The sequence below is a fragment of the Hordeum vulgare genome, chromosome 1H (genome assembly GCF_904849725.1).
Source record: "Hordeum vulgare subsp. vulgare chromosome 1H, MorexV3_pseudomolecules_assembly, whole genome shotgun sequence".
In the NCBI taxonomy this organism is placed as follows: Eukaryota; Viridiplantae; Streptophyta; class Magnoliopsida; order Poales; family Poaceae; genus Hordeum; species Hordeum vulgare.
The window spans coordinates 2094936-2119121 of NC_058518.1; the positions used below are offsets into that span (position 1 = coordinate 2094936).

The 24186-nt window shown below is 43.2% G+C and overlaps 2 protein-coding genes and 1 pseudogene across 2 annotated transcripts; all 3 read left to right on the top strand.

Moving 5' to 3' along the window:
- Positions 1-473: 473 nt before the first annotated feature.
- Positions 474-3058, top strand: LOC123453114 (annotated as a pseudogene).
- Positions 3059-5186: 2128 nt separating this feature from the next.
- LOC123398767 lies at positions 5187-5790 on the top strand. Its single transcript, XM_045093514.1, has one exon. It carries the CDS (start codon positions 5359-5361, stop codon positions 5575-5577), a length of 219 nt encoding a protein of 72 aa, XP_044949449.1. The 5' UTR covers positions 5187-5358; the 3' UTR covers positions 5578-5790.
- A 5051-nt stretch (positions 5791-10841) lies between these two features.
- On the top strand, positions 10842-11519 carry LOC123399751. The gene has a single exon (XM_045094463.1). The coding sequence runs from the start codon at positions 11091-11093 to the stop codon at positions 11298-11300; it is 210 nt and encodes a 69-aa protein (XP_044950398.1). The 5' UTR covers positions 10842-11090; the 3' UTR covers positions 11301-11519.
- Positions 11520-24186: the final 12667 nt, after the last annotated feature.

Sequence of the window (24186 nt, forward strand, 5' to 3'; positions counted from 1 at the left end):
ATGTACTCCTTGTGTAAACATATATAAGTCATTTTAGGAACTTATGTGTAAAGCCTTATACTAATCATGTACGACATTACAATCCTTGACATGTAAAGTGAATTTGATGAATCATGTCATCGTCTACTTTTGCAAGCGTCTTATATTTGTTTACAGGCCATATAAGATTACAAATTCCGTTTGATGCAAGAAAGCTAATCTGGTTCAGAATGATGCAACCGGATCGATGTTTGACATGTAAAGTGAATACGTTGAGTCATGTCAATCATCAAGCATTGCTGGTGGGGGAATGATACGTGCAACAACAAAGAACCTTGATGGCCAATCCAAGAATACACTTGTAAGTAGTACCACCTAACACAACGTACCAAATGATAGGGTTCGAGAAGCATCCATGCACTTTTAAGAAAAGGAAATGCAAAGATACAAAATCGACGATGCCACGCCAATTATAAATAGGCCTACACCATCAAGACCCTCCTCCATCATTCACCATTCACTCAATTGATGAACAAACATTATCTAACACAAATCAACCATGAAAACATTCTTGGTCCTTGCCCTCATTGTTGTCGCGGGGACCGCCTCCGTTGAACCTGCTACTGCGTCAACAGACCTTCCCTGGCAACGGCGCCAGGAATCCTTCTGCTATGGGCTACGCCTATAGGGACTTCCTTGACAAATATGCAAAGGATTTCCCCGCGGCCTTGGAGCCTTGCGTTGCTGTTCCCTTGAAGAGGAAAGGGTGATGTAGCACAGCGGCGGTAAGTATTTTCCTCAGTTTGAGAACCAAGGTATCGATCCAATAGAAGGATCGCGACAAGTCACAAGTACCTGCACAAACACAAAGAGCTTGGACCCAACGCTATGAAGGGGTTGTCAATCCCTTATAGATTGTTTGCAAAAGTGAGAACTGAAAGCAAAAAGTAAACAAAGCAAAGTAAAAGTGAAAGTGGAGACGATAGTTGTGAATAGACCCGGGGGGCGTAGTGTTCACTAGTGGCTTCTCTCATGAAAGCAAGTAGACGGTGGGTGAACGAATTACTGTCGAGCAATTAATAGAACCGCGCAAAGTCATGACGTTATCTAAGGCAATGATCATATCTATAGGCACCACGTCCAAAACAAGTAGACCGATACTTTCTACATCTACTACTATTACTCCACACGTCGACCGCTATCCAGCATGCATCTAGTGTATTAAGTTCAAAAGAACAGAGTAACGCCTTAAGCAAGATGACATGATGTAGATGGACAATCTCAAATTTATGATGAAAGCCCATCTTGTTACCCTTGATGGCAACAACACGATGTGTGCCTTGCTGCCCCTTCTGTCACTGGAAAAGGTCACCGCACGGTATGAACCCAAAACCAAGCACTTCTCCCATTGCAAGAATCATAGATCTAGTTGACCAAACAAAACCCAAGACTCGGAGAGACTTACAAGGATATCAAATCATGCATATAAGAAATCAACAAAGACTCAAATATAATTCATAGATAATCTGATCACAAATCCACAATTCATCGGATCTCAACAAACACACCGCCAAAGAGGATTACATCGGATAGATCTCCACGAAGATCATGGAGAACTTTGTATTGAAGATCGAAGGGAGAGAAGAAGCCATATAGCTACTAACTACGGACCCGTAGGTCTGAAGTGGACTACTCACGAGTCATTGGAGAGGCGATGATGTTGATGTAGAAGCCCTCCAACTCCAAAGTTCCCTCCGACAGGGCACCAGGAAGGGTCTCCAGATGAGATCTCACAGAAACGGAAGCTTGCGGCGGCGGAAAAGTGTTTTCGTGGATGCCCTGATTTTTTCTGCGCTTTTAGGGAATTTATAGGCCAAAGAGATAAGGCAGGGGAGCACCAGGGAGGCCACAAGCCTGGTTGCCGCAGCCCCCCTGGTCGCGGCAACAGGGCTTGTGGGCTCCCTGTGGGCCCCCTGCCTTGGCCCTCAAGTCCCCCGATCTTCTTCTGTTCTGGAAAAATTTATTTCGGGGATTTTATTCCGTTTGGACTCCGTTCCAAAATCAGATCTAAAAAGAGTCAAAAACACAGAAAAAACAAGAACTGACACTTGACACTGAATTAATAAGTTAGTCCCAAAAAAGATATAAAAGGTATGTAAAACATCCAAAGTTGACAAGATAACAGCGTGAAATCATTAAAAATTATAGATACGTTTGAGACGTATCAGAACCCCATAATCCATCTCGTAACACTTCGGAGCAAGAATGGAAGCCAGAACAACGACAAAGACCTTTTCCCCAGCCTCAACAACCATCATTTCCAGAGCATCAGCCAATTCCACAGCCACAAGAACAATCAATTCCGCAAGAACAATTGAACCAATGTAGGGATGTCCTCCTACAACAGTGCCACCCATTTGCTGCTATGTCGTTCCTCCGGTCACAAGTGGCGCAACAGAGCAAAAGCTGCATGGTGATGTGGCAGCAATGTTGTCAGCAGCTGAAACAAATCCCCAAGTAGTCACGGTGCCATGCCATCCATGGTGTCGTGCACGCTATTATTTTGCAACAACACCAACAATTGATACAAGGTACATCCTCCCAACCTCAGCAGCAGCAGCAACAACAACAACAGGACCAGGGTTACATCCAACCTCAGCAACAACTGGATCAGGGTTGGATTGAGGCAATAGGGACATGGGTGATTCAGACCTTGTCGGAAATGTGCGATGTGCACGTCCCACCATACTGCTACACCACCATATCACCATCCAGCGACGTCGCTACGGGTATGAGCGGCTACTAAGAAGACAAGAGCTCTCTAGTACCCAATAGATGGACAACCTTGTTTAGTCAATGGTCCGATCCATGTTGCGGTGAAAAATAAAATGATCATGTGTGGACCAGACTGGCACAAGGTCAAACACGGAAATAAAAGACAAACTAAGTTTTTATTAGCTTAATAGCATTGCCACCTGTGTTACCATGCATGTACATGTGGAGATGTTCATTCCTAAGCACAATATTATGCATTATCATTGTGCTTTGTATGTAGCACAAACCAACTCTGCTTCACCTTTCTTTTGTGGTGTCCGCATGGAGCTTTGCTCCTCGTCATGAGTAGTAGAGTACTCTGCTTCACCCTGCTCTAGCTGTTTCTTTTGCTATTTCTGTATTTTTGTTTCTTGCTGCTTGTTATTTAGTTTGTCTGTACTCACTCACTGCTGACTCACATATGTTACATAGTGAAATACTAGCCTACGTTACATGGTGGAATCATGTGAAATTTATCAAGTTGAGATTTAGTGCCAACATTACCTTGTATGCTGCTATTATGGATTTAATGATAACATTAATATATAGGATGACATTTTTTTTATTAAGGTAACAAAATGGTGTGAAAGTTAGACTGAGATAGATCTTATTAACGTAAGAGCATCTCCAACAGACGCTCAAAAAGAGCTAGCGCGCTAAAAATTCATTTTTTTTGCACCGAACAGCTCCAACCGATGGTGTAAAATGATGTGTGCGCTGAAAAGTTTTGGACATGTGCTGAAAAGTGCTATCGTGCAACATATTTTGGACGCCGCGTTGCGCACGCTTCACAATTTACCTGCATGCTTTTTTAGGCTCGCGTTTTTAGACTTCTGCTATAGTAATGTTGGTCCCATCGCATTAAAAATGCTACAGTGGCGCTATAACTTATATTGGCCGAGAAATTTTTGTGCGACTGTTGGAGATGCTCTAAGGAGAAGGCCTAACCACAAACCAACTCTTTAATGGCGAGCCTTCTGAATTTTGATCTTCTTGAACTGAGTCACAACAAGTTCTAAGACTGGTCGTAGTGGGAGTAACTTGTTGGGTTTAGTCCCACATCGGTTGTGGGAGGAGACATAACACGACTTATAAGGGCGAGGGTGTCCCCTTCTAACAGGCTAGTCTTTTGGGGGGAGAGGGCCCAAGGTCTGTCATAAGTCGGTGTTGCTCTCCGGTGGGGGCCCATTGACGGACGTGGGTCGGAAACGTTGGTGTTAGCGGACCCGGGATTGCGTAACAAGTGGTATCAGAGCCCAGGTGCCCGGAATAAATCTCGATGAACTCACGGGTGGTCGGTCATGGTAGGTGGGCTGGAACGCTGGTGTTAGCGGGCCCATGGGTGACCGATGTGTGAGGGGGGAGATTGTTGGGTTTAGTCCCACATCGGTTGTGGGAAGAGACATAACACGAGTTATAAGGGTGAGGGTGTCCGCTCCTAACAGGCTAGTCTTTTAGGGGGAGAGGGCCCAAGGCCTGTCATAAGTCTGTGTTGCTCTCCATGTGGGTCGGAAACGCTGGTGTTAGCGGACCCGGGATTGCGTAACATAACTTGCTACCTCCATTCTGGTTTACTAGACCCTCGTATTTTGGGTCATATTTTGATCTCGTTTTCAACAAATAAAATATATGTTATACGTAGCAAAAATAATATTATCAAAAACTACGTTCAAATATGAATCGAACAATATAATTATCAATGGCGTGCACTAACATTTTGCTAGTCAAATATGTGATCTAACTTTGAAACAAAATACGTTGGGGACTAGGAAACCAGGAGAGAGGTAGTAGCTAGTAACGTAACGCATGCCAAGACAAATTTGCTTACGTGACAAGTAGTTGATAATAAAATAGGTGTTTGTGGTAACATAACGCACCCCAAAACAAAATGAGTCTACATCTAAATAAAGGAAGGTTTGCATGGCATCATATATATGTTACTATCTGTTATAAAGACAACAATATAGACTGATAACATATGTATGTTACTGTTCTAAGTTATGTTACTAGTCTAAATTACTCGCCACTATGACCTGTCTAAATAGTACTACCTATGTATCATAATATAGACGTTTTTGTGTACAAACTGAACTTAAAAACGTCTTATATTTTGACACGGTAGGAGTATATGCCATTGCTTTCAATGTGGTCCATGTAAGGTTTTATTATTGGTTTAGGCTTTAGAGAGCAGGAAATTCATTTGTCATTTCTGTCCATATCCTTGAGGAATTTTTCTTTCCAGAAAATATGTTCGTTAATTGATTTTTTGCAGAAAAGATCTCAAACAGACATCACTCTGATTGATTTGGTCTGCCCTCTTCCACAAAATAAAGAAGCTAGTCTTGTTCTGCATTTTGCGGAAACGACAAGTTCTTTTAGAAACTAAACTTTCTAGAAACCACTCATTTACCTTGCTGTCCAGGCAGTACATAAATAAATGATAATTCATGAAAAGGATGGAAAGCCATCGATACATAAATAAAAGGCCATCTTCTATCTACCTCTAGAGCCACAGCTGTAGCTGGCTTGAGTAGTCATCATCATCATCACCAGAAGAAGAAGAAGATGCAGGACTGGAGTCCTGTGCTCATCTCCTTCATGCTCTTCATCCTTCTGTCCCCGGGGCTCCTCTTCCAGATCCCTGGCAAATCGCGGACGATCGAGTGCGGAAAATTCCACACGAGCGTCGTTTCCATCCTCATCCACACCATCATCTTCTTCGCCCTCGATGCCTTCTTCCTCGTTGTCGTTGGCGTCCGCATCGAGTTTGGATCCTCGTCATGATTAGTAGAGTACTCTGCTTCACCCTGCTATAGTTTCTTTTGCCATTTCTGTCTGTTTGGTTCTTGCTGCTTGCTAATTAGTTTATCTATGCTCGTGATCACTGCTAACTCAACATGTTACATGGTGGAATCACGTGAAATTTATACAGTTGGGATTTAATGCAAACATTACCTTGTATGCTGCTATTGTGGATTTAATGACAACATTACTGCATGCAATGGCCTTTTATTTTTTTTATTTTATTAGTGTATCAAGCTGATACAAGTAGATAAGAAATTGTATGGCGACCAATAATTACTTCGTTTGTTGCAGCTAGCGAAGAATTACTCTATCTGTTGTTTATCTCTTTGTTGTGCCGCTTTTATGTAGAGACCCGAAGTTTTACATGCTTTTTGATTAGTTTTTCTTGTTATGTCCCTATTGACATATGTATAGTGATAGATGTGGAAATGGAAAAAGAAAACAAAGCCAAAACGCTATGTATACGTTAGAAGCAACTTTTGACCATCCATCCTACAAGCAGAGCAGCAGCAGTTAGCTTTCAAATGCAGCCAAACAATATATAATTAATTTATTCTTTTTTGCATACACAATTAATTATATTATGAAAAGCATTATATTAATTGTCATTGACTAATTCAAAAGAATGGCTCAACTTAAGGAATCTAAGGGTGCTAACAAAAATTAGGCATTAAAAGATATGTGCATAGGTAACAATATAATGCGGAGAATATATGTGCATACATATCAAGCAACAACACAAGGCAAATACATGCACTTGAAATCATGCAGCAACAAAAAGGAGAATAGATGTAAGGTTGATTTTCTGGTACTCCACGGATGGTAACCCTTATGCTGGCTTAGAGGCTTGCCGGACCGCTCGTATACCCTTGAACCATTCATGCCACCCGACACTGCAGCGACGAGCTTGCACACCCGTTACAATCGATGGAGTCGCCGGTGAACACGATAGGATCGTTTCGGCTCCTCTCGAGCATATCTGTCACATTAAACCTATATTGAACCTAAATGTATTTGGGCATGTAGAGGTGACATTATTTGCACAAGACATGTTGTTCTCTAGCTAGTGTGACATCTCAACTGGAAATGGTGACGGCTACCCACTTAGGGAGTTGGCAGCTTCCGCGAGGTTGCCATCGCCAGTGCTGGAAGGACGAGTCGTTCCAGTCGTTGCGCATGCAGATTGTTCGTCATCGTTTCCCTCCTTGTCATCAGGCGATCAGTGCCAATGCATAGTCAGAGTGTGACTCGATCCATGGCAATGGAAGTTGTTTCATCGATTCCATCTTCTTAAGAAAGGTCAGGCAAGGAGTCGGCAGGAAAGAAGGCATTCCATTGGATTGAGTTCTGAAGTCCGTATATAAGCCTAACCTAACTGAAAGGAAAGGCTATATGCACGGCAATGATGCAAAGGTCGGGCATTTCAACCTCCTGCTTCAAAGCAAAAAAAAAAAAAATGCATCAACAAAAGGGATGTCAACACAATTGGATGGAGCGAACCAACATGTGGTTCGATGGTTAGGAGTACAACGGTATTTCCAGTCCATCAGGATTTAAGTTCTGGTGCTCGCATTATCCTAGATTTATTTTAGCATTCAACATAATACGATAGTCCAGTCTCGTGAAGGTGCTCATAACGGTAGAGACATGGGTCTATGTTTATAAAGATGAGTATATGTGTGTCTATATGAACAGCATGTCTGTATTGTGTTAAAAAACGCATTTGAAGGGCTCATTTAGGAAGAGAGCCACATATACACAACATGTTTTACTTGGTACCTTTATCAGAGTGTATTTATTTCCTTATCCTTGTCGATCCGATCCATGTAGGGAAAGGATAAACAAAGAAACGAAAGGAAATAAAGAGTTTCATATTAGTTCTACTGTCTGCAATGCAATGCGATCCATGTAATTGTGAAATTCATAGACCGGCCTGGAGAACCTGTCGCCATCATGCAGCAAACGAAAGCCATACTTCTGATACACTTGGCCCATGCAACATGCATGCATGAACAAAACAAGAACATACCGGTATGTAATGTATTCGGTTGATTGTGCTTGGAAACAATCATCCATGGATTTTTTCCTTCTTGTCTTTGGCAAAATTATTCATGCATATATTTGTGTGTGTCCAGTGTCCACTGTGTCATTCGAATGGTTGTAGCAAATCAATTGAATTGGCAATTGCATGGACCATCTAGCTGTCATAAAACTGTTTGTGTGTCTCTGACTTTAGTTAGGTGTTGCATATCCTCTACATACATTGTTCTTCAATTTCCATGCATGCACTATCTTTCATGTTTCTAACAATCATTGTTGTTTTTTTCCTTTCTTATCGTTGATGCTATTATCCATCCATGTATATGTATATTCACTGCGTCCTTTGAAATGGTTGTAGCAAGTCAATTGAATTGTCAATGTCATGGACCAGCTAGCTACCATGTGGCTTTAGGTGTTGTGTATCCTCTACACATATTGTTTTCTCTTCTGTTTTTTTTTCCTCTACCACTTTTTTTGATTGATGGAAAGCAAAGTTTTCGGCCCAGAAAACACGATTATATCCACCTTCATGTAGCTTCGTGAGGGTTAGCTACAATTACAGCTCCTGTTAATCCCCCAGATGCCATTTTTTTTAAAGGATGATATATTAATATCAAGATGATACTAATTACACCTAACACCTACAACGACAGAATACCAAGAGTTAGTCAAGACCTTAAGACTGCAGACAACCAAGAAGGTTAAAAGGAAGAAATGCAACAAAGAGAGCTGACACAATCAACGACACACAATAAAATAGCTGCGCCACCACCACAGTCCTGGACAACACACGAACCACGAGCAAGGTTCTCCGAAAGGAACGCCTCCAGAAAGGTAACGATACCCAAACACCACCGTCATTGAAGGTTTTTCCCACGGGACGATGTCATGCCATGCTAAATTCATGCAGAATATGCTGGACTGATTCAGGATTTGACCATCTAATTTTTTCAAATCATGTACGTACGTAGTTTTTTCTGTGTACATGAATTAGTCAACGTTCTCGCAAAAAAAAAAAAGAATTAGTCAACGTAATGGATCCATCCTCGGGATGAATCAGTATTAATAATTCAGAACAAGTCTTTGTCAGAAAAGGAAGCAGCTAGGGAGACAGGAGCGCGGTGGCTAGTTGGGATGAGCTAATCACGCAATGAGTCTCACGGAGGAAAGAGTTAGTGGGAGGTGTCCAGCCAGAGAAACCTCGCTCTCACACAGTCACGCTCACTGTCTCCTTTCTGTTATCAACGAGATCATTAAAAAACAAGTGAAATCATTCTTCTCCTCCTTGCGGTTAACGAGCTGCTGAAATCATAATCCTCCTTTACTTAAAAGGAGAATATAAAGTCCCATGCATGGTGGTAAACAAGTGAAATTTTAAAAAGGTTCTCCTTTCTGAAGTTGTTGTTCTCTCTGTTGTTGTTGCCGTCGTTGTTGAAATCACCTACGCTACTACTCAATCACAATTTAGAATTAAATGGCCACATCCATGGAGTTAACATATAATGAAGAAAAAAATGTTGATCGGCCTAACTGAACGGATCACGCACTCAGGAACAAAAAGGCGAAGAAGAGAGCGATATATATATATACAATTGCTTTTGCTTGGTAAATTCATTAGTATCATCTTCTTATCCTTGTCGATTTTATCCGTGCAGAAAAAGTCTAAGCAAGGTATCGACAGGAAAGAAAGAGAATAGATGAATTCGGGACTGGGTATGGCTGAATTGTGTGACTTTTAGATCGACTTAAAGCCATACTGCCTATATACAACTGATATCCTCGCTTCGTTCCTCTTACCATTGCTCTTCTTTTTTTCTTATCATTACGATATAATTCATCCATGCATATATATATATGTATACCCACTGTGTCCATCGAAATGGTTGCAGCAAATCAATTGAATTGTCAGTGTCATGGACGAGCTACTGCCTACTAGCCAGTAGCATTTGTTTCTGTGTGTGTGGCTTTAGGTGTTGCGTATCCTCCACACACACAATCTCTTCTTCTCCTTATCATTCTTTTGCCCACTACCACTTGTTCTTGCTCGATGGAAAGCGAAGTTTCAGGCACGGCCAGCAAACCGGAGACATCAGCATCAGCATCACCATCACCATCATCATCTTCTTCATGTAGCTTCCTGAAGGTTGATCGCAATTACATCCTCCCGTGTCGATTCCACCGGATTCGTTTCTAGATTCGAGTAGAACATGCTAGCTAGGTTAATCCGGCCAGTCAAATTAGAATTACCAGCAAATTCAGAACAAGTCAGTGGGACATCGATCCGATGAACCAAAGTTCAGGACAAGTCATTGTCAGTTGGGAGGAGCTAGCTGGTCACGCAATGAGCATTGCTAGTTGACCTCAGCACTCACTCTCTCGGTGAGGACGATAGTGAGAGGTGTGCGGCCAGACAGACCTCACTCTCACACTCACTGCCCACCTGCCCACCTGTCTGTCTGTTACCAATAAGCTCATTAAAAAACAAGCAAAACTGGCGTTTTTCTTCTCCTTGATGCTGTTGTTGTTGTGTTCAAATCACCTTAGCTATATATATATAGTTAGCTAATCATAGTTAAGAATTAGTAGAAAATCCCATGCATGCATGGAGTTACGCAGGTAAGTAGAATTTAAAAATGTTTTCTTTTATGAAGTGGCTCTCCTTGCTCTTGTTGTTGTTGTTGAAATCCAATCACCTACTCGACTATCTAATTATGATAATTTATAGCACCATCATCAGAAAACAAGGACTTTACAAAATTAATGTTGCATTTTACACCACATAACAAATTTGACAGTGGCATCGAATACAGACGGTAAATACTAAGTGCTTTGCTGATGTCACTAATTGACTGGGCCCACCGATCAGGTCGAGGAGGAGGAGGAAGAAGAAGGAGAACCGGTCAATTTGCCTATGTGGCAGTTTTTTTCCAACTCAACCTGACAGATGAGCCCGGTTAATTTACTGGCACAAACAAAGCGCTTAGCAATTACCAACATTTTTTTCCACTGTCAAATTTCAATTGTAACGTTTTGTAAAGTGATGGTTTTCTCGTAATCGCGCCACAAATATGGTGGTTATGTGCTTGCTACTCAAGGGGCTTCTAACATGACACAATAATTTAGAAAAACAAATAAACCTTTTTTAGTTTTCTGAAGCGCAAGTGCAAGAGGTGTTCGTAGAAAGTATCATTTCTTTTCCTTTCCACAAGTGCAAAAGGTGTGACTAGAAAAACGGGCGTTGTGGTCGTAGGAAAGCGAGACGTCACCAACCGAGTGGGAATGGCGATGAAAGGGAGCCCTCACACCTTTCCCTCCACAATCACTCCATCCTCCTGCCCCTGCTCCTGCTCTCTGCTCCATTGCTTTCCTCCCTCTGCCTCGAGAAGCCGGCTAGCCGGAGAGGGAACGTGGTCGCCGGAGTCGGAGAAGAGGAAGGAAGAGGGTGAGGGAGGATGTCGGACTGGGGGCCGGTGGTGATCGCGGTGGTGCTGTTCGTGCTGCTGTCCCCGGGGCTGCTGCTGCAGCTCCCCGGGAAGCACCACTTCGTGGAGTTCGGCAACATGCACACCAGCGCCATGGCCATCCTCGTCCACGCCATCATCTACTTCGCCCTCATCGCTCTCTTCGTCATCGTCATCGGCGTGCACATCACCACGGACTAGTCCGATCGATCCCCCGGCCAGCTGCAATTAAGCTGCTCTCCTTCTTTTTCTTCTGCTTCTCGTTTCTTTCTTTACTTTTGTTTTTGGCTGACTCTTGCCTCTGTTCTTGCTGGTGCAGCAACCACTGTAGTATGTGATGATGTTTCTTTGTTGCCCTGCGTAATTAATCGCTCGTATGTAGCCGCCTGATTAATAAAGAGATGTTTACTTGGTTTTCCATGGCGTGATTGTGGCTGCGCAAGTCATTTTCTTTCTTTTTTCATCGTTCTGACACTTACCTCTCTGTTCTGTTCTTGCAACTACTTGCAGTAGTTTATATGATCATGTTTGTTTGTTGTCCTGCCTGATTAAAAATGAGATGTTTACTGAATTTTCCATGGGGAACGTTATTTTATCATGTGAAACTCAGGATGAACTTGCAAAGGTCATTTCAAGAGGAGATGTGATATTTTTATATATACTGAAAGGGTTTGCATTTTTCTTGCAAAGCAACGGCCTCCTTTTCAGCTATAACGCTTCTCAAATTCCAACCTTCCCTTCTGAAAAACAGAGCATAGATTGATTGGTTATAATCAGTAGTTGCCCATGTTTCATTCCTGGATTCATGATTCATATTAAAACTAGGTACTAGCGTTTACATATAAACATACTTTTTTTCGTCCGGAATTACTTGTTTTAGCGTCAGATGCATTCCCATCTAAACAAATCTACACAAGTAATTTGGGAGGAAGTTAATGGTATAATGTTGGACCTCGACTAGTCCTGTGCATTCCAATCAAAATGAAGATGAGGAAATCATTGTGCAGGACTACTGTACTCTTGTGCTGTTGATGGCTGGCCGGTGTGCACGTATGTCACGGCGCCCAATCAATCGATCAGTCGTGATCAGGGAGACGTTGATCACTGCCGGTCCAACCACTACCATGGCACCTATCGCCTTAACGTTGATGCTGCTAGAATCTAGCCTAGCTACTAAAGCAGCTTTTGAAATATTATCATTTTTTTCCTGGCGGTTAAGGGGCCTTTATTGATTATATATACAACTGAATTGTCTTTACAATTAAGAATGTATGGCTCGATCGATTAAAAAAAATAGTTAGTTCTTTTTTTTTTTGGGACGTCGACCGAACGTTCGGGGCAAATCAAACTTCTTTTTGTGTCAGTTTATATTTGTCGATCATGGTAAGTGGTAGTTTAGGATAATTTGTAGTACTCCCTCCATTTCATAATCTAAGTCTTTTTAGAGATTTCACTAGAGGACTATATACGGATGTATATAGACATACTTTAGAGCGTAGATTCACTCATTTTGTTTTGTATGTAGTCCCTTAATGAAATCGCTTAAAAGACTTATATTTAGGGACGGAGGGAGTAGATGCTAGCACGCTCCACATGGTAAGTGGTAACGACAAAAGGAGATGACGATTCCCGTTACCACTTGGAGTTGTAGCTTTGCCTGTGTGGAAGAAGCTATGGCGTCTACTTCAGCTAGGTGTGTCCTGGTGCGTGGTCTCGATCAATACAGATAAGATAAGGAGAAGAGGAAGAAGAAATCCATGATGTACACACGAGCGGCCATGCAGGCATCCCTCCTTCCATCCATGCTCTCATGTAGCATGATGACTTTCTCTACCGGGGCATCACTATCCATCAACAGTATTGTTAACATTGGGCAAGACCATTTACTCAGACTTTTATGAAGTATGGTAGTTCGCACACGAACACGTCACGTATATCCTTAACGTCGGAGGTGATGCACCGTAGCTTACGTCAAAGGAGTCTCACCAGAAGCACGATTCACAAGACGACCTGCGAAAGCTTTTGAGGACCCGAAACCCCGCACACTCGGGAGGGACCCTGTTAGGCAATGCGGAGGCAATGGGCTGACCTAGGTCGATTCGCTCGTCCCTAGAGCCTCGGGATTCGCAGCTCTCCAGTGTGAAGAACAACGAAGAACGAGGAAACAAAATCCAGGGAGAGCCAAAAACGTAGATGAAAAAGTAATAGATGTGTTTTTGCGAGTGTGTGTTGTTTTAATCGGCCATCACCTCCGATATATATAAGAGGCGGCTGGACTTCCCATATAAGCAAATGATTCATCTAGGCTTTCCTTACAAGAAAATTACACCAAATCACGTCCTAGAGTCCTAATTCTAGTTTAACTCGGATTCAACCCGAATCTGACGTAAACTCCTGTCTTGCTCCTTGTGCGGGCCAAAGAATCTGCGTACGATCTTTTATTGAGATGATTTATATATCAAAATCGATCGGCTCGACGATACGATTTTTTTGTGTGTTGTAAGTTTTTCCATTAAAGGCCATGTTGAGGGCCGAACAGCTCGCGCGACCCATGAGACAGTTGTCTCACCCCTCCGGCAACCCATCACACACATTTCGCCTTGTGGTAGGGCCGCACTACGGCTCTAACTTTTGCATGCGATATTGGATTGACATGATTTTTATATCAAATTCGATCATTTCGGCGAGAAGAAGACAATCCATCCAGAACACTTTTTCATATAAAGTCATCTTGATGGCTTAATCGGACAAACAATACTATGAATATGGAATCTTAGCACTTTAAGCACAGTTTGAACTTTCGAGATGAGACCGGACAGTGATGTGCCAAACTCCAAAGACGTTCATGTCAACACTACGGAATTCTTTTATGTAGATGACTTCTTTATTTAAATTGATCTTAATAATGTTTTTGTGCGTGTCAAAATTTGATGTCAACATATGGGCTCCGTTCATACATACAAAATGAGTAAACAAACAAATATGTCATACATTTTGTGTAGGAAAAGAGGATGACCCCTAGACTCTGCATACGGACGACCTATGCAGCCATTTTGTTAATTATTCACAAAGACTTTACAAGGGAATACAACAGGTAGTTTGAAGCAAATATCTTGACAATGTCTGTTGCTACTTCTATCCACTCGATGAAGGGGTGTCGATTGTCCGAGCTGAATACCAAACAGATATCACACCAAAGCTTAACATCTAAAGCCGGAGGCCCCAACCAAGGCGCATTACTGGGTCTGGGCCACACACTGGCCCGACACTCTCAAAGCCCATGCATCGAGCTTTTGAGGCCTATCGTCGACCGCACGATGACGCTAGACAACGACATCATCTTGCACATATCGATCCACACGCGCCCGTCACTAAAACTCCGCAGCATCATGTCATCGAGATCTGTCGTCGGCTTGCGGTAAATTTAACACCGCTCCTCCTATTGTCCCCTCCAACCATCACTTGCTCCAAAACGATGCCCCCAGGAGGGAGAATGATACCGAAAGCACCGTCATCGTCCGATTTGGTAGTCCTAGAACTAGGGTTTCTCCCGTAACATCTCGATAGAGTTGACATGACCTGTAACAACGATGCCTTGAGAAGGGAACAATGTCACACATGCCACCATCGTCCTCCAAGACCGCAGTCTAGCGTGATTTTCACCAGTATCCGTGTCGTCCTGATCTCGTGGCTGGCTGGAACTGCACCGAGCCTCTCCATGAAGACTTATGCCGCTGCCGGTACTCTGGCAGATATCCTCCGTCCCTCACCGGTCCCTTCACATGCTGCCGGTTGGCCTAGATCACGCTACGGCGGATCTGGACTGGACGCCACATCCACGAGCACCGGGACCCATCTCCCAACAAATCAAGCCATCCGCCATGTTATCCATGGAGTGTTGCACCACCACCCATGCACCCAGGGAAGCCCATTGTCGTCCATGGACCGTTGGCTGACGCCACACATGCTAGGTTTGCTACCCTGCCTGGTACCCACGGGAGCATCGTAAGAGGTGCCCCTGCCGCATTAGGGGGATCCAGCTGCAGATCCGCCCATCCTAGCTCCTTGGTGAGCAGACCCGTCGCCACCATGGACCTCACCGATGGCAGCGACAGTAGGAGAACGGCCGAGGGATGGCTGGCGGTGCTGGTTTTTTGGTCCACTCGCATCGCCCAGGGGAGATGACACGAGGGTATTCGTGGTGTGTGTGTGTGTGTTTTGTTTCGATCGATTCGTCTTAAAATGTGAGAGATTTTCGCTTTCCGGCCTCTGCATCAACTAAAAATGCATACGACCATTTAATATGAGTACCAAGATAAACATGATATCCATAATTGTTTAAATGGATATAAAGATATTTCTTCATGGATGGTTTCATCACATGCAAAGCTTGATGCTCGATAAATGAAAGAAAACCCCCTCTACATCACCTGCCATTTTTTTTTCTGATTAATCGCGTGTCAATTCTATTAATTGAACTCCGATCCGCATGTCGAACCACATGCTCACTTTACAAATGTCATACACATGCCAGGCTAGGAATAATCAACAAACCATGCTTGCATGACCAGCTCCTGGCTATCTAATTGGACGAAATTAATCGATGTCCATGAGACAACCAAATCAATCAGAATCGACAAGGTAACTAATCTCTTTCTAATCATGTATTCAAGCTAAATAGTTGGTATTCACTAACCCTAATTCTCGGTGCGACTCATATTCAACAAATACTATATACCTATGCAACACTTCATACGAATTTAGTTCCAGTTCTCATATTGTAAATCTAAAAGATCATGTTTTACACAACTAAATCTCATTAAATAATTGCAACCGCGCGGGCATTATCTCTCGTCCAATAAAAAGGTAGGAAAACAAGGTAATCTAGGAATGCAACGAGTACAGATTGGTTATTTGGCTTGGCCGGATTAGGTCTTAGCCCCTGCATCTCTGGGAGATCTCGCAGCCGCGGCTGTAATGGTTGGCCACCGCGCCCGGCCTTGTCAGCTCGGTGCGCTCCGGCACCTCGTCTGCCCTCATCGCGTCGTACAAGATCAACCTGGCGTCGGCGCGGCCCGCATCCTGCGCCAATAACAGCACCGCCGCCGCCACCGCCACCAGCAGCACCTGGCCTGCCGCCGGTGAGGTCTCCTTCTTGTGGTACGCCATTCTAGACAGCTCGCCGACGGCGTCTCCTCCTTATGTCTTCCCAGCCGGGCGGTCTCCTTTCCGTTAATTGCTCAACTTCACCGGTTGCATGGTGATTTAGCTTAGCAAAATGGCACACACCATCCGTTATTCTTAGGCTCCGGCCTGTATCACTATATCAGCAATGGCGCCAAACGGCGGAGGAGGCCAAAGAAAAGGTAGAGGCAGGAACAGGTGACAAGGTAGACGGCTAGACATAGAGTTTTTCTTCTTCCCCAGGAAAAAAACTACTTTGCATTTCACGCTTTTTGGAAAAAAATATCGAGTTAATCGGGTTGATGAACGAAAAAATAAGATGACTAATGTATATGACATTGACACAGAAGGGAAAATAGGAAGATCATGCCTAATAAGCATGGCAGTGTTCCTGACGACCCCCGTCCAAGTATCGGTTCCAGCGTGACGGTTGAATTATGCCGCGCTATGAACCTAGGTGTCTTTTATTGGCGATGAACAATTGGGACCAAGGGTGCTTTGGCAATGGCCCTGGTCGGGTTGTATATGTGAGTTTGTCGGGTCACTACCCCGACCAGGAAGCAATGACGACACGAACGAGTGTATGTATAAATGTAATTAAGTCAATGAATCAGTGTTCGATGATTTACGGTGTCTTCTTTTTGTCAAGCTACTATGCCAACTTTCATTTTGGGTGTGTGGTATAATATTGTGTATATCCTGTTATTCAGATGCCTGGTGTGAACTCTATACATTTGTATCGCCTCGATGTGTGAGTCAATGCGTTTGAACCAATTTATATTTGCATGTTGATGTTACGAGTGTGATTGATAGGTTGATGTTATAATTTCGACATTGGCGGTTCCTTTGGTAAGAAATTGAGGAAAGATATATTCGTGAAAGAGAAAAACCAAAGCAAATGGGCAGTGACCATACCCCTTTAATTGTTGACACCTGGGCGCGGAGGGTTACCTCCTCAAAGATGTTTCGTTTTGAAAAATGATGGCTTGACCAACCTGACTTTAAAGACCTTCTGATCAAGATTTGTAATACTTCAGTTCCAGGAGGCTATGGATATATGAATGAACAAGACTAGTCACCTTGGTAAGAAAATTAAAGGATGGAGCATTAATCTGGAGGCGTGTTTGAAGAAAAAGAAAAGGGACCTCATGTTGGAGTTTGATATCCTAGATGTTTTCACGGAAAGAAATCAACTAAATGTAGAGGATAGATCTAGGCTGAACGAGATCAAAATTGAGCTTGCACTAATCTGGAAACAAGAGGAAACTGCCGTGTGGCAGAGATCCCGAGATCGTAAGATTACAGATTGGGATAAAAAATAATGCTTATTGTCATGCGCTGGAAAACCACAGGCACAAGAAAAACAACCTTTATGAATGAAATGGAGATAATGGTCCAGTTCAGTCTACTCAGGGGATGTTAGAAATTGCCACTTCCTTTTATAAAAATCTTTTTGGTTTTGAACGCAAACATAATATTACCCTGGGCACTTCCTTCTGGAAGGAGGAGGAACTAGTTACAAAGGAGGAAAATGATATCCTTCAAATATTCTTCACCGAAGAGGAGATCAAAGAGGCCATTTTGAGCACCTGGCCCTGATGAGCTATCTTTCCTGTTCTATCGGACTTTTTGGCATGTGATTAAGAGGGATTTTATGACTTTGGTTAGAGACTTTTTGGTGGGTAAGTTGGAGTTGCATAGTTTAAAATTTTCTTTAACTGTGCTAATTCCTAAGGAAGCTAATGCCAAGGACATGAAAAAAATTCAGACCGATCAGTCTGAGCAATTGTGCGATAATTTTTTTATCCAAAGCTATGACCAATAGAGTTGCCCCTATTGCCCATAGGTTGATTTCTTCTAACCAAACAACGTTTATTAAAGGGAGATATATTTTAGAGAGTGTGGTTATGGCCCATGAGGTCATTGATGAGGTTAAAGAATATGGATCCCAGGGTTTAGTTCATAAGCTTGATTATGAGAAAGCTTATGATAGGGTAGGTTGGGAATTTCTTTTTGAAATGCTTCACTCGTGAGGGTTTGGTGTTAGATGAATTTGTTGGATTAAAAGCATTTTGGTGAACATCACGTTTAGTGGGAAAATTAATAATTCAATAGGTCCTCATTTTGTTGTGGGGGTAAAGGACTTAAACAGGGGGACCCATCCTCCCCCATGCTTTTTAATTTGATTGGTGATGTTTTTTCCGAAATGCTTCAAAAAGCTTCTAGTCAGGGGTTGATTGCGGGGCTTCAACCTCATATCATCCCAGGAGGAGTGGTGAGTTTGCAATATGGAGATGATACTATACTCTTCCTGGAAAGTTCAACGGATAAAGCTAGGCGCTTCAAATGGTTGTTGGCCTGTTTTGAAAATATTTCTGGTTTGAAAATCAACTTCCACAAAAGTGACCTTATTACCATTAATGCAGAAGAGGAACTGGCTAAGGATTTTGCATAGATCTTTTGCTGTAAATTAGGTGCTTTTCCTATAAGATATTTAGGTGTACCTCTGCACTATGATAATCTTAGATGAGAAGATATTCAGCCAATTATAGATAGGATTATTAATTTCTGGCTGGATGGGGAGATTCCTAACTTACAAAGTGAAAATTATCCTGCTGTGCGCTTGCATTGTCAGTATTCCTGCGTACCTCATGTCTATGATTAAGTTCCCTAAATGGGCGATTAATGCTATCAGTTCTCAGATGGCTCATTTCTTTTGGGGAAACATGGGAGACCAACATAAATACCACTTGTCCTGGTGGGGGCAGATTGCTAGGAAGAAAGAATTTGGTGGTTTGGGGATCCACAACTTAAAGGAATTTAACATGGAATTGTTGGCTTCACGGGGGAAGCGCTTTGCAGACGATTTTGTTAAAGATTGGAAAAAGATTATCAGTCACAAATATAATGTGAACTCTCCAAATATTTTTTGGAACTGTGGTGGGAGTGGCTCAACCTTTCGAAAGAGTATCATCTGGGCTCTGTGTGGAGAATAAATCTTTTATAGATGGAAACTAGGAAATGGGGAATCGATTATCTTCTGGCATGATGTTTTGCTGGGGATTGTTCCCTTGAAGTTCAGTTCTGGAGTTTGTTTGACATTTCTAATTAGAAAGACTGTATAGTGGCTCAAGTTTGGAATGGGGTTGCCCTTAGATTGACTTTCCAAAGATGTGTGGATCAGGCAGGTTTAGCACTTTGAGATCAGCTGGCTGAGGTGGTGAAACAAATTCCTCTCTCAAGGGATTCTGATACTCCTATCTGGAAACTGGAGTCGAATGGCATTTATTTTGTTAAATCTTTCTATGAGCAAATTAATTTTGGATTGGGGGTGTCTACCATTGGTAACAGTCTTTGGAAGGTGATCTGTCCACAAAAAATATATTTTTTCTTATGGTTATGTGTTTATAACAAAGTGCTAACTAGAGATAACCTTGAAAAACGTAGACATGTGGAAGATCCTACTTGCCTATTCTCTAGGTGTGAGGAATTAGTGCAATATTTGTTCTTTGATTGTGTTGTTGCTAAACAGCTCTCGGAGTTTATCTCTGACGTGTTTGACATCCAAGAAATCTTGGGTTTTGAAGAAATTATATTGTTGTGGCATGATCCTAAGAAAAATGTTGTTTTAAACATGACGATTGCTGACGCCTTGTGGAGCATTTGGAAACTAAGGAATGAATTTTGTTTTCAGGGCCAATCTTGGAGAAGTGTAAAATACATTCTTGCCAAGATGTACATATATTTAAATCACTAGAAAATATTATGCGTCGATGCTCAGGCAGTACTCCTGCAGAAATGTATCAGATTGTTCGACAGGAGACGTGGGGAGCTGCTTCAGATCGCGTGGAGGTGAAACTGGGAGTCCATGGGGGTAGAAGCGTAGCTCATCATTGTCTGATGTTTTCCTCGTTTCCTTCCTATGGTGTGTAATAAAAAACCTTTTAGGAATTTATGTCAGTGGTGTTATTACCCTTTCTCAGCCTACGGGTGCAAACAATCTAGTTGATGGCCTTTAGCTAAGTCTTTTATTTTTTTTGTTTAGAGTTGTTTGCGGTGGTTGATGAGGATTATGTGAGACTTTGTTGCTTCATTTAATAAAATGGGGGAAACCCCTTTCATTCAAAAAAAAAGAAGCCAAAGCAACTGCCGATGGCTGCTTGCATAGAGTAGCCACACCTTGTGAAAGAAGACCTTATGAGGAGCTCGAATGTTTGTTTGTTTTGGTAGATGAGGAGCTCTATGATAAAATCAAAGAATTTGTTCAACCTTGTGCGAGGATTTGGTTGGTTGAGCTAGGATCAGTTTCAAAGGCGACTATGGGAAGATGGTGAGGAACTTATGGGAAATTTGGAAGGAAAGACAAGATGTAATCCATGAAGATATCTACCGGTATGTCATCACCCCGCTGATCCCCAAAATAAGGTAGGCAACGGATATAACACAATTTTGCCGATCAAGGTAATTAACGTCCTTTCATGGATCTTTGCTAAAGTTTGTGCTACACGGTTGGCGCCGGTGGCAGAGAGGATCACTCACCCTCTCCAGAACGGTTCTTGAAGGGACGACGAATCCACGATGGCATCAGGGCCCTTTATGAAGACTACGATGGACAGGGTCGGCTAGAGGGAAATGTGCACCAGAGGGAGACGGAGAGAGGAGCAAGAAGGAGAAGGAGAGATAGGAGGGAGAAGGACAGGTGGGTGGGGGCGGGCCGTTGAGGGCGTGCATAGTGGGTGTGTCGTGTGTCATGGGTGGGGGATGGTTCCTGGTGTGTCTAAGATATTGCAACGTCACCGATCCGTGCGGCGTTCTTTCTTTCTACCGACTGTGACTCGTTTTTACGCCTGTAAAAAATACATATGACAAGGACTTCATCACCGTTTGTATTTTTTTACAAACAGCAAAGTGAGGTTTTTGCCGTCTGTGTTTTTTTTGACAAACGACAAAGTGAGCTCTTTGCCGTCGGTAAAAAAGAAGGCGACAAAGAGCAGTACTGACGGCAAATTCGTTGTTCCTGTAGTGTAGCTCATGATCAAGGTGTTACGTCAGTGGTGATTGCCTCATATTGTCAATGAGTTTTTTTTGAAAAGGAGGATTACTCCAGGCCTCTTAATGAAAATGCAACCATCTTTAATAAGTTTTTCAATGGTCTAAAAATATATACAAAGATCAACTCAAAGCAACCTTCAAGGTGAATAAAATCGCTACACCTACCTACAAGTATAAAGATGTGTCCGGACCGCATCAACGGACACTATATAATCCAGTGGCCTCAAGAAGCCACTCTCCTGCCAAGCTGAAAGCAAGAACCGGTCTATGTGTCCCACAACACGCACAACATGCGCATACTATAGGATTCGCGGCCTACATCTTTCGTCGTCCCATCTCCAGGAGGGATAATTGCGCAGACCTTATCAAGCCCATATACCATCGACGACACCATTACGCCAAAGAACGCTACCAGCTTACGCGCGTCAATCAAACCACAGCCAATGACAAGACTCTACTGCTCCACGCCACTGAGACCCGTCATCTTGAATGTGCTAAATGCAACACCACTCCACCGGATGGCCCCTCCAGCGAACCTCTGCTCCAGTACAATGCCCTCGGGAGGGAAAATATCATCATACTCTTTGTTGTAATCCGATTCGTGAGATCCAGATCTAGCGTTTTTCCAAAACAGATGCCCCCTGGAGGAAGCGGGGCACACCACCTGCACCAGCCAACGAATCCAATTGGTGTCTACCATCACAAACTTTCACGGCGACCCCTTCAGAAAGGACAAGACCCTTTGAGTGTCGTCGTCACACACCATAGATAGGGTTTTCACCCGAGAAGCAGTGTGATGGAAAGAGGTAGGGCAGAATCGAATGACGTCTGGAAGAAGAATATGAACACACCACCAGAATCAACCAGGGAATTATCCCGATCTAGACCGCCACCTCCCGCTCCGCAAACAACTCGATGCCCCGCTAGGTAGCCAGCATGACCAAGTACAGCGAGATTGGAGAACACCTACACGGGACAGTAGGCATCGGGCAAAATGGTGGCCATGCATGTATCCATGCTTCCATGAATTTCTTCTTCAACAACAACAACAACGTTGATAGAGGGTATCATTATTAACATTGTACAATTAAATTCATTTATTTAAAGTACAATTGAGGTCATTCACATGAACGATCACGCACTCATCCCTATAAAAACACACACGCACACCTTATCTTATGAGCAGCTGCGAGAGACTGAGCCAGTACACCATCTTCAGATTGACGAAGTTGCCAACAAAACTTTTGTAGTCGATGAGAACGTCTGCTCCAGAATAAATTCAGAAATATGCGAGCACCAATACCAAGTGTGGGACTTTAACTCTGGTGGACATAGAATACCACTGTCCTCCTAAGCATCCAACCAGGTTGGTTCACTACAATTAAACTAATTTACACAAAGTTTCTTGAAAAGAATTTATACATACATAAATACATAATTATGCTAAGAATTAAAGAACCATGCATGTCTATCTCTTAATTAGCTAGCGAGCTATATTTGGACCAAATTAATCAATCAATGAACTCGGGAATAAGATTGGCCATGCATGCACATGTTACCAGTTACCACTACCCAATCAATAAACAACAACAACATGGTAATCTAGCTCCTTTCAAAACAAAAGGAAAAATGAAGTCACAACAACAGGAAGGTGATTAATGGATTAGCTAGCCCCTGCATTCTTTGGTGGCCGCGCAGCCGTCATTGTACTTGTTGGCCTGGTCTTCCTCGTGGGTCAGCCCGTTGTGCCCCCCCACCTCGTCCGCCCCCAACGCGCCGTAGGTGATCGTGCTGCGGAGGGCGTCTGCACGGTGCGCCAGCAGCAGCACCGCCGCCAACGCCACCACCAATAGCACCTGGCCCGCTGCCATCACCGGCGACGCCTCCTTCCTACGGCACGCCATTCTCTCTTCTTGTGGTACTGCTTGTTGTCTTCTCACCAATATGGCGTGTTTCTCTTGTTGTTAATTGTTTTTTTTGTGTGTGTGATGTATGTGTGTGGAGCTTTGATCTGCCGGCCTAAAGTTTGACAGGCTGCAAGCCGGTTCAGCTCAGCGAAATGCTCCACTCCCTCCGTCTATTCTTACTTTCTTAGGGCCCGGCCATGCAACCATACGTACCTACACCAGTCACAAACGATGATGGACCCAACGGAGAACAGACGTATGTATTATGTGGAAGTTTTAATTTTTGCAAGGGTGTGGTCGACGATCGAGCTTATTAATTTTGACATCAAAGATTAACTTCGTAGGAGTAATTCAAGGAAGGTAGATTATAGAAAGAGAATATTGTTATCGTGATACTATGATGAAAGGTTTCGCCAGTGATTTGCCGAAACGAGAGGTGGATACAGGTTGTTTTAGATATATAATGAAAGCTATTGATGGGGTTATAGTTTCAGGATAGGGTCATAGGCCTGCCCTATAGGTCCTACCCAAGGACTACCCTTCATAGAAGACAAGGCCCTTAGACAGTTCCGACTGAACTAAGGACGCCCCCATCATCCAGTCGGCGACGATTCACTCGGAGCATATTTAACGTATCGACTGGAATTCACTCTGTACATCGTAACCTCTCAGGAGGGCAACGGTCATACGTTTTCATACACCATTATTAGCATTTAAGGCTTACGTTACCTGTAACGTAGGTATTTATTCGCCACTATTCCACCCTTGTTCACCGGGCCATTATGAAGGGCAGCGCACTCTATATAAGCCGCCCTTCCCCACTGGTGCAAGGGTTGGCACTTGCTGTAATCCTATAATCCACTCGACGCTAAGCTCCCAAGAGCACTGAGACGTAGGGCTTTTACCTCTACCGTAGAGGGGCCTGAACTCATACATCCTCGTCG